General features: G+C 31.8%; 1 protein-coding gene and 1 pseudogene across 2 annotated transcripts in view; both read right to left on the reverse strand.

Annotated features, from left to right (window-relative positions):
- Positions 1 to 3,335, reverse strand: part of LOC110020837 — a 36,073-nt pseudogene extending 32,738 nt beyond the window's left edge.
- Positions 3,336 to 12,615: 9,280 nt separating this feature from the next.
- Positions 12,616 to 15,873, reverse strand: part of LOC110020779 (uncharacterized CRM domain-containing protein At3g25440, chloroplastic) — a 32,375-nt gene continuing 29,117 nt past the window's right edge. For both annotated transcript variants that reach the window (XM_020718999.1, XM_020719000.1), the window contains exon 6: positions 12,616 to 13,449. In XM_020718999.1, the coding sequence (XP_020574658.1) occupies positions 12,880 to 13,449 (570 nt within the window). In that variant the 3' untranslated portion in view covers positions 12,616 to 12,879. The remainder of the gene's footprint in view (positions 13,450 to 15,873) is intronic.

Consider the following 15,873-nt stretch of genomic DNA (forward strand, 5'->3'; position numbering starts at 1 on the left):
TATTGTACATTATTATTGCCACAACAACAACAACAACAAAGCCTTAATCCCACTACGTGGGGTCGGCTATATGAATCTTTTTTTCTTCATTGTGTCCTATTTAGTGTCATATTTTCATTTAGTTCTAGTAAATTAAGATCATTTTTAATACAATAAGCCCAAGTCTTCCTAGGTCTACCTCTGCCTTTCTTAACACAAGTCGAATTTAAAGCATCTACTCTCCTAATCGGATCATCTAATGGTCGACGTTTAATATGACCAAACCATCTAAGACGACTTTCTCTAATTTTGTCTGTTACAGAAGCTACACCAACCCTATCATGAATATATTCATTCCGCATTTTGTCTCTAAGTGTAAATCCACTCATCCACCTAATCATTCTCATCTCGGCAACACTTAACTTATTATTATGCTTCTCTTTTAAAGGCCAACATTCAGCGCCATAGAGCATTGCAGGTCTCACCACCATCTTATAAAATTTTCCTTTCAGTCTTAGCGGTACTTTTCTATCACACAAAAGGCCCGAAGCATTCCTCCACTTCAACCAACCAACTTGAATTCTACTATTAACATCCCCATCTATATCACCATCGCTTTGGACAACGGACCCAAGATATCTAAATCGTTCACACCTTTTAATAATTTGATCACCCAAAGTCACACTTCTGTCACTAGAGCTATTACTACTAAAATTACATTCCATGTATTCAGTTTTAGTTCTACTAAAACGAAGGCCTTTTGGCTCCAATGTAGACCTCCATAATTCAAGTTTTTCCTGGGCTTTTTCTCTCGTTTTATCCACGAGAAGGATATCATCAGCAAAAAGCATACACCAAGGTACATCCTCCTGTAGATGTCTAGTAAGACCATCCCATAACTAAAGCAAAAAGATATGGGCTTAAAGTCGATCCTTGATGTAATCCAACAGAAATAGGAAAATATTTGGTCAATCCTCCTTCAGTTTGAACACAAGCAACAACTCTAGTTTACATATCTTTAATGACTTGAATATAAGTCATATCAACACCTTTCTTCTCAAGAACTCTCCAAAGGATATCTCTTGAAACCTTATCGTAAGCTTTTTCTAAATCAAAAAAAATCAAATGTAGATTCTCCTTATTATCTCTCAACTTTTCCATCAAACCTCTCAATAAATGCATAGCTTCCATAATAGACCTGCACAACATAAATCCAAATTGATTATGAGAAATCTTTGTAATGCGTCTTAACCTATGTTCAATTAACCTCTCCCATAATTTTAAAGTATGACACATCAGCTTAATTCCTCTATAATTTGCACACTCTTGTGCATCCTTTTTATTATTACCGCAAAACTAAAATTTAAATTATGTAGTTTTTTTTTCAATTTGAATTTTTATCTATTGAATACTTCATCATCATCCTTAGCTTAATCATCTATTCTAAAAAAAATAGCAACATAGACAATATGCATTATTTTGAGATACACTATAGTCTAACTAATTAGAGAATTTATCAAACTAATTAGAATTAATTTTTATTAAAATTTATTTTTAGAAAAATTATGATTACATGATTGATATGAGTCTCTTATTGAATATATTTCTTAAATCTGGTCTTAAATAATTAAACCATACTCTTAACTTGACATGCATAGTCAAACATTCGAAAGAAAATTTTGCAAATCATATTTTAAATTTTTAATGATTTAATCTTCAAACAACATTTTCTTTAATTTTGCTCTTTGTTTTTCTTAATTTTCGTTCCTCTACTTGCTCATAATTTTAATATTTTTTTCTTAAAAATCACTTCATAATAAAAATTCTGATAAAATAAATAAAATTCCTCAAAAATTATATTAAATATTGAAATTTGTAAGCTCCTATTAGATTAAAATCTATAAATAATGATAAAAAAATTAATTAAAACTTATTTTAGTCCAATATTTTAATTTTTTTATATATTTTTTATTATTATATTACAAAACTAAGTAAAATAAAAATATAAATAATTTAATATATCAATTTATGAAGACTTACATTAAAGTGCATAAAATAATAACTAAAAAGTAGTAAACTTAATAAATTTTAATAAAAAAAAATAATTTATAACTACATTTAAAATATAATGAAATGAAATAATTAAGTATAAAAATAAGATTTAGTGATTTACTTCTCATAAAAAGTTGATTTGTTTTAAGCAACAGACTAAGTTTAGGGGGATGAGGGTGGTGATTGGGGTTTGATGCATGGTGTGGTGTGTGCGTGTGGAGGGGGCGCAAATACAATAAGCACTAGGGCATGCGCAAAAAATTAGATCGCGGGTGGGAAGACTGATTTTGTGAAAGTCCCCACCTCTAAATTCATTAGTATTTCCATATGGTGGCACTTTTAAATACACTAACAATTAAAGTCCCTAGATAAGTTCGATTAACCAAAATTATTTCCTTAATTGTTAATGTATGTTGATAACCTGAGGTTTTAAGATTATTTGATTTGAATTTTAAATTACTTCCATCATTAAGAAAATACAATAACAATTAAGGATCCTAGATAGGTTTGATTACCCAAAATTTATCTGTATAGATTTGATTCTTCAACCAGCACTACAATCATAAAATCTACAGGTTTACATTAAACAACAAATAATGCACCCCAAATTATTACTTGCATCAAGCATAGTTTGAGGGTGCAAATAAAAATGAAAAATTTATGCCTTCCTCTTTAGTCATTCAAAACTACTTATCAAGTTTTCTTCTTGCATGGTCACACCTAGGTATAACATACCAGTATACAGTCACTCAAATCTAATGAAATCCCACATTGTTGACGTGAACTATTAAATTTGCAAGTTTAGGGTTGTTCAAAGCCTCGTTAGGGATTCAATCTCAAATTTTATTATAAACAGGAAAAGAAACTCTTGATAGGGGCTATATGGTAACGATTTTAGAGCTGGATTTATCCAGAATCTTGCCAGACGGTCAATTTGGACAAAATAAATCCGTGAATTTGATAATTCCGGATTTGACAGATTTCGGCCGTAAATCCCGCATTTACTAGATTATATGAATCGGCGGATTTAGTAAATCGGAGACGGGCGATTCACGCAAAAAAGAAGACGTGAAGTTACCTTCCTCCAGGTTTCGGGTGGGAGCGGAGCGGAAGTAGGAGAAAGATGGGAGTTTCGGGTCTCTGTACGCCACGATCCAGTCTTTGCCTTCCCAGTTAACTCTATCGCGAGAATTCGGTCACGAAGGCATTCGTTTTGAGTGAAACGGGTAGGTAGAGGGACATAAGCTGGGAAGAGAGGGAGCTTGGACGAAACCGGGAGAAGGAGAGGATGGAGTCGAGGGTTTTGAAATGAGAGAGGTTTTAATTTATTTTTATTAAGCTAATTTTATTAATGTAATTAATTAATAATTAGTAAATACTTCATATATTATCAATTTAGTTATAATTAAATAAATTTATATATAATTATTTAATAGCTTATTATTGTACAAAAAAAAATTTAAAACTTAAATTTTTTAATAAAATTTTAAGAAGTTTTTATTAATATAATTAATAATTAATTAATATAAATTATTCCATAATAACTAATTAGTTTAATAATATTTTTGTTAATAATTAACTAATATAATTAGAAATTAAATTTAGATTGAATTTAATTAAAGTTAATATTTATTTTGAATCATAATAAAAAAAATTAAATTTTAATTATATTTTTTTTATATTAAATATAATATTCTTTTAAAATCTTGTTTAAAGTTGCCAAACAGTTTGATATGATTTAACTAGATTAAGTCAGTTAACAAATAATTTTTGGATTTAACTCTTCCATAATTTACTAAATATGAATGTATAAGATTTATTAATTCCCACTAACTTAAATCTAATTGGTTGCCATGCAGATCCTTAATTATTCATTAAGCTAGGTTTTAATGTTTTTCTCCTAAAATATAATGTTATAGCTGTATTTAGCCTTCCATAAGTTAAACATGTACTAAGGGTGTGTTTAGTGTGGCTTATGTTTTTGCAAAAAAAAAACTATAAAGCTGCTTATTAGAGAAGCAGTTTCTCAGGTGCTGTCAGAAAGTTGTTACGTTGCTGATAAAAAGTAGGAGCTTGTATGGATTATTTGTTGTATTGTAGTTATTTTTGATGAAAATGATTGTTTTGCCCGTATATATGTAATATATCAAAATAACAACAATTTTCAAAAAAATTATAACAGAATAACATAAACAGTTTTTGTTACACCAAAAAATTTGGTGGAGTGCAAAAATACTCCAATACATAAAAAAACTAATCAAGAATTACTGCATATAAGTACAATTACAATGACAACCAACATAACCAGCAACCCTAAAATAATGTTTGTTATTATGTCCTGACGGTCAAGTCTTCAGAATAATCTCCCATCCATGGCTACATCTCTCTTGACCTTATCACTGTCTTGAGTGAAGTTATTTGTGTCATTAATCTAACAAAAATAATTGTAATTTTCACATCTCATATTTCTGGTGCAACAGTAAAATCTCCTCTCGTAGCTGCTTTCCTTCTTGATTGGTAATCAACACACCATGCACCACAGTGACAGGATGTAACTCTTGAAGTATATGATGCTCTTGAACTCATATTTCTTATTATTATAATATATCATGGCTTCAATTGACAAAAAAAAATAGATACGTGACAAAACTATTAAAAAAAATAAGCAGTTTTACAATAAAATGTATAAGTGGCAACAACAAGCAAATTAATCGATTAACATTAGAACTTGAATATATTAAACAACTCCAACATAAATTTTCAAAAAAGAGAGCAGTGCACATATATATACCCATGCATAACTTCTCCAAATTCAACAGAAGACCAATGAAAGTTGATAACCATATCTGACATCTAACATTCACGTTTGCATCAGCACAAAGACACTCTTAATGGTATAATTTTTCAAAAAAACAAAAAACAAAAACAAACAAACTGTGTTTAAATTTCTCTCCAGAAAATGATTCTTTGTATTGAAGAATAGGTTAGATCAATCAAATTGACAATCTAACATCAGAACTTGAATATATAAAATAGCTTCAACATAATTTTTTAAATAACACAATAATGCACCCAAATTTTTCCTTCCATAACTTCTCTTGATTGAAAAGGAGGCCAATGGAAGTTGATAACCGTATCTGGTATCTAACATTCACATTTGCATCAGCACAAAGATACTTCCAATGGTATAATTTAAAAATAAATAAAGAAATTGTGCTTAGATTTCTCTCCATAAAATGATTCTCAATATTGAAGAAAAGGCTAGATTAATCAAATCTACAATCTAACATCAGAACTTGAATATATAAAACAACTCCAACAAAAATTTTCAAATAACACAACAATGCACATACATCTCTCCTTCCATAGTTTCTCTGAATTGAGCAGAAGAGAAATAGAATCTGTCCACTTATCAAGCATCTAACTTTCACATTTGCATAAGCACAAAGGCAGATATAAATTTTCAAAAAAAAACAAACTGTGCTCAAATTTTCCTTCAAAAAAATGTTTCTCTGGATTGAAGATGTAAAGCAAGAAAATTAGAAATCTAACATCAAACCTTATATATATAAAACAACTACAACATAAATTTTCAAAAAAAAAAAAACCAACAGTGCACATATATCTCTCTATCTCTCCTTCCATAATGAGCAGGAGGGAGATAGAAGCTAATAGCATATATGACATCTAACATTCACGTTTGCATAAGCACGAAAGCATTCCCAATTGAATAATTTAAATATATATATATATATATGGTCAAATTTCTCTCCATAAAATATTTCTTTGGATTGAAGAAAAGACAATAGCAAGCAATTTGACCATCTAACATCAGAACTTGAATGTATAAAATAGATCGAACATAAATCTTTCAAAAAACAACAGTGCACATGTATCTTTCATTCCATAACTTCTCCTGATTGAGCAGAGGAAAATGGAAGGTGATAACTTATTTGGCATCTAGTATTCATGTTTGCATCAGAACAGAGACTTTTTCAATGGTATAATTTTTCAAATAAAAATAACTATTGCTCAAATTTCTATCTAGAAAATATTTTTCTAGATTGATGAAGAGGGAATGAAATATTATTGATTTTTAAAAAACAATAATTAAATTAAAACAAAAAGTAACTACACCATCCAACCGGTTTCTAAAAACTACCCGCGTGCTTCTACGGGGGAAGGCATGAAGAAAAAATCCTTCTCTTCACGGTTCATGGATGGGAACTACACCCAGTCAGTTTCTAAAAACTGCTTACACTAAAATTTGTATGCAAGTGACACACATCAAGTGCTGCGAAGCAAGTGCGACTCATGCACGTATATGTGGCGTATCAGTAGTATCAAGATTTGAGTTCGGTTGTTTATCCCGCATGGAATGAGATGAATTCTAAAGAAATGTTCTAACCTACAATTTTCAGCCTAAGCTTGAAGATTTTAATTTGCTAGTTCAATTTTAAACCTATTTAAAAACTATTAAAAATTATTCTATCCTAACAAGCAAAAAAGATTCTTTTATAAATTAGAGGTTGAGAATTCCCTCTCTAATTGATCAAGCAATGGATATGACTAAGGATTAGATATAAAAATCAATGTCAATCAGGAGAAAAAATCTTCAGTGTCCCCTTTCAGTGGTCTAAGGAAGAATAGCAGCCTTAAGTTTAGTTCCCTAATACTCTTGAGCGGCTCATAAAAAAATGTCTCTTAGAAGATTGAATGAATCCAATGACAATATCTCTATTCTAATGAATTCAAGTTGTTAACTCTTTTATTCTATAAAGAATCCTTCCGCACAACAATATTCACAAAATATTTAAACAATCAACAGACCATGCAGATAATAAATTAAGTTTTCAAGTTAAAAAAATACTTCTAAACTCAAATTAAAGCACAAAAAATCCCAAATTTCCTTTCATATCCAAGAACCATCTTAATTGAAGAGAAAAATAAGATAACCACTCGCTATTCATGACAAAAATCATCAAAGCAAACTTAATTTTATGCATAAACTTCAAAATCAAAGTCTTTACATATAAAATCTGAAGAAAATAAGATGTAAACATGTTTATCTCCTTCACAAGTAAGTAGGTGGAGGATGTCACTAATAGCAAACAATCAACCTTCTCAATCCTCCCAACTCTCTTTTCCTCTCTTATCATCTCCTTTCAAGTTGTATGACCTTCTCCTCCAGAATTCTCTCTCATAAATGACACAAGAAAAATGGTGAAAAGCCCAAAAAATTTTATCTCCATGCTTTTCTACATTCCTTCCCCTTCACTCAAATTCAGAATCATCATAACTGCCAAAATCAGGTTTGGGCGCCTAGGTGCCATTTACTTGAAAATATTTTCACATAGACTGCGCCATATTGCAACGATCGCGACACTTATGCACTAATAACAACACTTAGATGCCCAATGAGCACGCCAACTTTCTATCTTCTAAGGATGTTTGCTCAATTTAAGAGAGTATTGGCATCCCAATAACCAAATTTTGCTCTAATCTCCAATCTGATCTAATTTGATTCTTGTTCGTCTCCTTTCCTACTACAACTAACAAAAACAATATAAAATATTCCTCAAAGTGCAATTTTTATCATATAAAACACAGAAATACAAATAACAACAATTGTCAATTTATCAACATATTAAAATCTCACAAACGTAATTGTTACTTAACAATAAAACATAAGCATTTGATCGTATTGTACATAATAGAAATGAATTTTTATAAGTGATCACCTACAATCAAACTTTCAAAGATACCTAGTCAGTAAATAAAAATCCTCTATTGAACTATTCTAACACATGTGCTTCATGAAGCTATGAACTCTTCAAATGTTAGTTAATCTCATATTCAGTTCAACGGATTTAATAACTGCTAAGCTAATGCAGTCTAAATGTCAAATTCTAAAAATTTAGTCCTCCATAAAGTGACATGCTAATAATTCATAAATATATAAACAAAATTAAATTAAAAAAATGTTATGGAGTTTTTAAGTTTAAAAAAATAGTGGCAAAATAATTTTCGTTAAGGCTTCTTCTCCTCAAACTTCTCTTCGATATTTTTTATTTATAACTTTTTTCCATTTTATTTTATTTTCTTTCTTTCTATAGGATGAATATTATCAATCCTATTTTTTTTAGATAGTCCCTGCTATCAATCTTATATCTCGATTAGTCTTTTAATGTTTTTGAATTTTATTACAATCCCCTTAAGCTAAAATAATACAACATCTTTTAATTCAAAATTTATAAGTTATAAATTATTAACATAGAATTCAAATGAGATGGAGGCTAAATTTTCAAAAAGATACACATCTAGCTACAATTTACTGACCAATTAACCAAATCTTCTTAAAAATTAAATAGGATGATTAAATAATCATTTGTTGAATTTTAAAGATCATTCTGCATCTAGTTCAGTTTAATTCAAACAGAATCTAATCGTTATATAACTATGTACCTTCTTCTATCATGATTATAGCGGTCCCAAATTCAATCTGCTCTACCTATGTCAAAAAGCGTCAAATTATAATATTTTGGGTATAAAGGAACAAAAATTAACAACATTCATCCCCCCACATTTAATTACATGCAAATACAAAAAAAACATGATGAAAAACATAAAAAACAACACAACAATAATTACCTGACACTTCTACAAGCCAATAGTTCAACAACAATGAATATAAATAGAATCAACATCAATAACACATAAAAATACATCAACGCTTTAACTGAAGATACATAAAGGCGTTCAAATATATTTCAACAATTAAAATCCAACAACAACAAATAACATAAATGAAAGTCTATATCAAAGTACAACAAGAAATATTATAACCAAAACATAACTCAGCATCAACAAGAACAAATCAAACAGTAAGAGAAGCAGTCAAGTCAACAAAACCATCTAAGATGCAATCAAATCAATCATCCTATGCATCTCCTTCATCTTTTCTCCTTATTCTCATTCCTTCTCCCGGTCTTCTTCCATAGGCTAGCGGGTGTTCTCATGAGGCAAATTAGGAGAGTAAGTTGGAAAAACAATTGTATTATATTCTCATAACCACTAGTTCCTCCAATACAACTCCAACTGAGGGGCCTGAAAACTATCAATCTAATCGGATTGGCTTTTGTTTCGTTAATCCATATGTGTCACCCGGTCAGCCAAATCATACATCTTTGTCTGGATAATAGCAGTATCAACCTCTATTCTATCGAGATGCTCAACAATTGAAGTCATAGAAGCAGAGGGATGAGGCCTAGGGGTACAAGAATAAGGAAGGGAGGAACTTTCTCCTCGCCCAAAAACCTCATGTAGACTATAAACCCCAATATTTCATTTGGAAATAGGTTTTCAGGGGTTGGAGCTGCTCCTCCCAACTCTCATAAGCAACACCAGAATTTTGGCACAGAGCAAAGACAATAGAAGGGTGACCAAGACCGAATGTAGACCCCCTGTAATATTTTTAATGGAATGATTGATAAGGAATCCTACATCAATGAATTTTTCTGTTTGAATACAGAAGTTCAAAGGGCCCTGTCCTTAGTCACTTCACTTAGATTTGTAGAAAGTAAAAGCTTGACAGATATAAAGTAATGCTAAACTTTGGAAACAATAGTCAAAGCATAAGAAGAAAAATTATTTTTTATATGGTTTCTAACCTTCCAAGTTCCCTTCACAGCAGTCAAAATGTTGATAATTTCTACCAAGTTGGAATCAACATGAGTAAAATGGTTGTAGAAACTATCAGGAAAATCTTGCAATGAATGCAAAAAATTAATTATGGTAAATGAAGAGTCAACTTGCTTCCTTCTAACAAAGACAAAATGAGTTGAAGCTTCAGGCAAATTAGCAAAAAGTTCCTGAACAACAAGAATCATCGCAATATCAGTCTGAAAGCAGAAAGCCTTTCAATCTTTCTTGTCGATAATAGATCCCACAACACCTCCTGGGTTCTTAAAACCTCTACCAAGAATAAATTCATTTGATACCAATAAATCATTGTATCGTTCTTCAGCTTTTGAGGTAACAAATTTCTTGTTATTGAAGGATGATTTTGATTTTCTGTCTTTTACTTTAGGTGTCATGGAAAAATGCAGAACAGATTCAAACTAATGAAGAGCAAAGCAAGCATATTGAAGCTCGACATGCAAATCTTCATGTTTCAATGAGTAAATCACAACAAAAAACTCATATCATAGGCTCAAAACTCATAAATCATTGACCAAACCTAAGATCACAACAAAGAACTTAAAAATCATCAACCCAACTCAATATCTCAACCTAAGATCCCAACAATCACCCAAGAAGAAGAAGGAAAAAAATTCTTGTATAAATCAGAGGTTCAGAATTCCCTTTTTAAATTGAGCAAGTGATGGGTATGACTAAGGATTATATTTAAAAATCAGTGTGACTTAGGAGAAAAATTCTTCCTTATCCCCTTCCAGTGGTCTAAGGAAGAATAACAGTCTTAAGTTTAGTTCCCTAAAACTCTTAAACCGCTCATGAGAAAATGTCTCCTAGAAGATTGCATAAATCCAAAAACAATATGCCTGATTTCAATGAATTCATGTTGTCAACTCTTTTGTCACATAAAAAATCCTTCTGGACATTAATATTCACAAATTTTTTTAACAATCAACTGGACAAGTAAAAGGTAAATTAAGTTTTCAAGTTAACAAAACACTTCTAAACTCAAATTAAAGCCCAAACAATCTCAAATCCTTTGTCATATCCAATCACCATCTCAATTGCAGAGAAAAATAAGATAACTACACACCATTCATGACAAAAATCATCAAATCAAACTTAGTTTTATGCATAAACTTCAAAACCAAAGCCTTTACACAGAAATATGAAGAAAATACAATGTTAAGACACTTATCTCCTTCACAAGTTAATAGTTTGAGAATGTCACTAACAACAAACAATCCCAATCTCTTTGCAAGTTGTGTGGCATTTTCCTCCAGAATTCTCTCTCATAAATGACAGAACAAAAATGGTGAAAAGCCTCAAAATTTTCCTCTCCATGCTTTTTATATTCCTTCCCCTTCACTCAAATTTAGAACTGTCATAGCTGTAAAATTCAGGTTCAGACGTTCGGGCGCCTAGTGACTAGCGCTTAGGCACCATTTACTTGAAAATATTTCCACATAGAACAGAGTCATGGTGCCACGATCGCAGCGCATAGGTGCTAATAGCAGTGCTGAGGCGCCCAATGAACAACACCAACTTTCTATCTTCTGGGAATTTTTGCTCAATTTACAAGAGTTCCATCTCCTAGGCACCGGTGGCTAGAAACCTAGGTGACTAATGACCAAATTTTGCTCCAATCTTCAATCTGATCCAGTTCGATTTTCGTTCGTCCCCTGTCTGCTATAACCTACAAAAACAACATAAAACCTTCCTTAATGTGCAATTTTTATCATATAAAACACAAAAATAGAAATAACAACAATTGCCAAATTATCAACATATCAACAAGTTATTTAATTTAATTCATTTTTTTCTTATAAATCATATAAATGACCTTAAGGCACTAAATGCTCTAGCTATAATAGCTTAAATATATGAATTATAAAAGCTCGCGTTGCTCCAGCCAAAATAATAAATATTTAAATATTGCGTCCGAGAACTTTACGTGGGCTAATCGGGTCGCCTTATCTGTAGGATGAGGTTAAGTCTCATCCCACTAGTTTAATTATCCTCCTCGCGATGACTAGAGTTGATGAGTCTAGTAATTTCAAAATAAATGTTCAAATCCTAAAATAAGAATTTACAGGTCCAAATCACCTAGTCTAATCCTCGTACTTATAAGGGTAGGAGTTTACATGAGTAAGGTGTTTTGTCGCAAGGAGTAAGCAGTAATCGATGGTGATTGACGGCTGTTGACGAGTGGTGGTTGTCAATGGTCGACGACGGTCGATGACAATAGGAGCAGGAAGGGTTCGTCAGATCGTCGGTGCATAATTGATGTTTGACTTCAGCTCCTCCAAATTTCAGCCTTCTTTAGGCTTCAACCTCTAAACCCCCTTTCATGAAGGAGGTAGAACTCTATTTATAATCAATGTTGCAATAAATAAAGAATCCATATCGCTTTTAATAAGAAGGCCAGAGAGAACCTCTCGATGGACATTTTAGTGTCTTAATAATGACATAATTGAATGATCTTGGGCTCATCGAATTCATCATGTCGATACACTCGATTTTACTAGAAGCTTGTTAAATTTAAAATCTGTTTAAACTTTCAATTATGCCCAAAAAAACTTCTAAATGTAGTTTAACAAATTGCTCTATACATAATTTGACTCGAATTGAACTGATCGAGTTGGTCAGTTTGACTGTATGTTTAATAAAATCAAGATTTTGGATGACTCTTAATCGAAGTTTGAACATATCTTACTTAAAAAATTATCAAGATATCTAAGCCCTACCTTGAGATTTGTGCAAGAAGTTGATAATTTGTGGATGTCATATCAAGAGATATTGATAATTCATTATTCATTTTAAAACTTATTAGCAAATATCAAAATAAACAATTATCAATTTCGGTTGTGATCCCACTTCGGCTGCTCTTAAATCCATGTCTGATATTCTTACAAGTTTTTCCAATGGTATCCCTACAAAGAAAGAACTCATAATTCATTATTTTACAAATCTAAAGTAAATGCAGCCAGATTGCTGGGTGACATAGCACATCAATTGAAAAATAAATTAAAGAATTCCAAGAGTCAAAATTTAGGGGCTCACAATGCAGCAAGATTCACTTGAGCTCCAAATACAACAAATTCAATTGCCCCCAAATCAACAAGTTAGCATACAAAAAGAGTAATATAATCATCATCTCCTTCTCTTCAACAACGAGTCCGCCCGCAAGAAAATCTTGTCAATCTCATCTAATTCTGCAATGTTCAGATCCTTCCCTCCAAATCCACCTCTCTTAGCAGCAGCAGATATCCGACGTAGATGCTCCTGAAAATCTTCAGCAGCTCCATCATCTTCTGAAGGAAACCTCTCCAATCCATCCAAATATAGAGGGCGCGAATCTTTCTCCTCCATTCCCCCATCAGAATCCGTTTCAAAAATATCAGAAAGATTTTCTGATTCTGAAAAGGCGCTCGAATCCATCGAGTATTCATCCTCGTCCAATTTATTGCTTCTTAATTCGCTTTCTCGCAGCATGCTCATTCGATCTTTTCTGCTTCCAAATCCAACAGAATTTTCTTCTTCAGGCTCGGAGAATTTCATCTTGATGTCTGCAACTGTGTTTTCTTCTATATTTGCTAGTTTGGGTTTGTATTCATTATCATGCTTCATCCCCAGATGGACATCTTCAAGATCTTGTTCAAGCTTGGGGATATACCTTCTAACAGCATGAAGAGCATCTCTGTACTTAGATTTATCCAGGGCCTGCAAAAAATTTGAGAAATATATTTTAAACATTTGTCAAAACAAACAATCTACATGTAAACTGCATTGGACAACTGCGGCATCAACAAATTTACTAATTGAAAAGAAAATTATCTGCTACATAAAGCGCACAGCAAGCTTGCCATAAAAGATTTGGGTGATACATTTGATGTGATATGAAAGATTTGGGTGATATAAAAGTAAATAATGAAATTTAAGTGTTATATATGTACATACATAAGAATTGGGTGGTATTTATGTCAATGCCCCTAATAACTCAATCCCCTTGGAGTAGGAGTAAAAAGCCTTCAGACTACATGAGATAAAAGCAAAATAAATGCACAACAGATATACAGACTCCTAATGGCATAAATGAAGATTTAGACTCCTGAAACAAAAAAATGAAAAAAAACAATGATCTGAAGATTACTTGAGGTGTGCGGGCGAGCCAATTCGGTTTGATTCAAAACAAATAATTTGAATTACAGATTGAATCAAAATTGATTTGAATTCAAATTAATTTCAGTCGAGTGAACTCAAATCAAATAATTTGATCTGGAGTTAATTCAAAACCAAATTCGAAGTTTAAATTATATTTAATCAAAATTAACATGCATACGGTATATATTATACTATACATATTAGAAGTAGAAGTAGAAGTAGAGGGACAGAAGAAAGGCAAGCACACTAACACACTGCTTTGCCTTAAACCAATGAATGAAAAGCCCATCTAACATCAAAATACAGGAAAATAATTATAAAAAAAAGATAAAAAAATAATAAATTCTAGTATAAGAAATCATATTTTCTACACTATCAAATATACATTTTTATAATTTGAGAATATATGTTAAAAGTAGTAGAGAGAGAAGAGTGGCGTGCATAATAACACGCGTCTTTGCCTTAAACCTATGGTTGAAATGCCCTTCTAACATCAAATTACAGGAAGAAATTAAAAAAAAAGAAAAAATAAATAAATTCTAGTATAAAGAAAAAATCATATTTTCTGCACTAGTAAATATAGTTTTTATAATTTGAGAATATAACAGAATATGTGCAACTAAAATAAGACAATAAACCACTATTTTGAATTATTTCCACTTAGGAGAAAACGGTCCCCAACAGCAGTAGTCCTCCAGCCATTTTTTCATCCAGAAATGCCATCGATCCCTTCCATCAGTATAAGGTCCAATTTTCCTCGATCACTTTTTATAGAAAAAGGGGGCATTTACATAACGAACAATTCTTGTGTATTGACATCTCTCACACCTAAAAAAAAATTTATTTACACATACATATCACTCAAATATTTAATATCACATCAAAAATAGAACTATTACTATTTATAAAAGTGAAACACGCCTTTTGATGCATGAGTTTAAAACACCAAAATGTTATGCATGTAAATTTTACATGTGAGACATGTAAAAACATGAGCATTGTGCGTTACGCACGTAAATTTTAAAAAAAAATCCCTCGTGGGTTCCCTTTAAGGTACATGAGCTTACATATAACAACATTCAAGTGCTCTTCATAAGATGGATGAACAGCAAAGGCCATGTCAAACCGAGCATGTGATACATGGATGAATACAGCTCACCATGTTAACAACATTCAAGTGCTCTTCAATTTTATGTTTGGATCAATTGGAATATAAATTGGTTTGCTAACCATCAATCTTGTTTCTTTTTAATAGACCAGCTGTTTGTTTTTTTTTTTTTTTGAAAAAAGATAATGCCAAATTTGTGTCTCACAACCACCATGCCAAGAAAATATTTTAGCGGATCAAGTTCTTTAAATTCAAATCCCTTAGCTAGCCTTTTTTTTTTGAGATATTTATTTCAGGATCACGATGCCTATCAAAATGATATTTATTAACATACACAACTAATATAGTTGGTTCATCACCAACAAGTTTGTGAATAAGGTCCCGTTTGAGAAGGCTTTACCATTTTAGGAATTCCGTTTAAAAGCAAATTATGAAAAAATTAGAAAATTTTGGTCCGTAAGAAAATATTAGCATTAGAATTTTTGACATTTTTAACTCTTTTTCTTAGGTTTTGATCTCAACGGGCGAACTCGTCATCCTTCTCATTTTCCTCAAATTAGATGCCACAGGTGGCTGTGGTGATGCCTTCACGTCAATTTCGTCGTCCGCATTATTCCTGCACTCAGTGGACACTTCACGGGCCTCCAATAGAAAATTGAGGTATCCTCAGCCCCCTTCGGCTCCTTCGTTGATTTCATCCTCCACCTTGCAAGAAGTATTTGTGATGTTAGAGATTTCCCTAGTTTCGTGCATGATCAGTGAAGGGAATAAGACGACGTTGGCGACGATTTGAGGCCCCCTTCTCTATCTAACGTGGAACGTCGGTCCGAAAGCTTTAGCCTCATCGCGTTCCGAATTTTGCCATTCATGACTTT

The sequence above is a fragment of the Phalaenopsis equestris genome, unplaced genomic scaffold (genome assembly GCF_001263595.1).
Source record: "Phalaenopsis equestris unplaced genomic scaffold, ASM126359v1 Scaffold000107, whole genome shotgun sequence".
Lineage (NCBI taxonomy): Eukaryota > Viridiplantae > Streptophyta > Magnoliopsida > Asparagales > Orchidaceae > Phalaenopsis > Phalaenopsis equestris.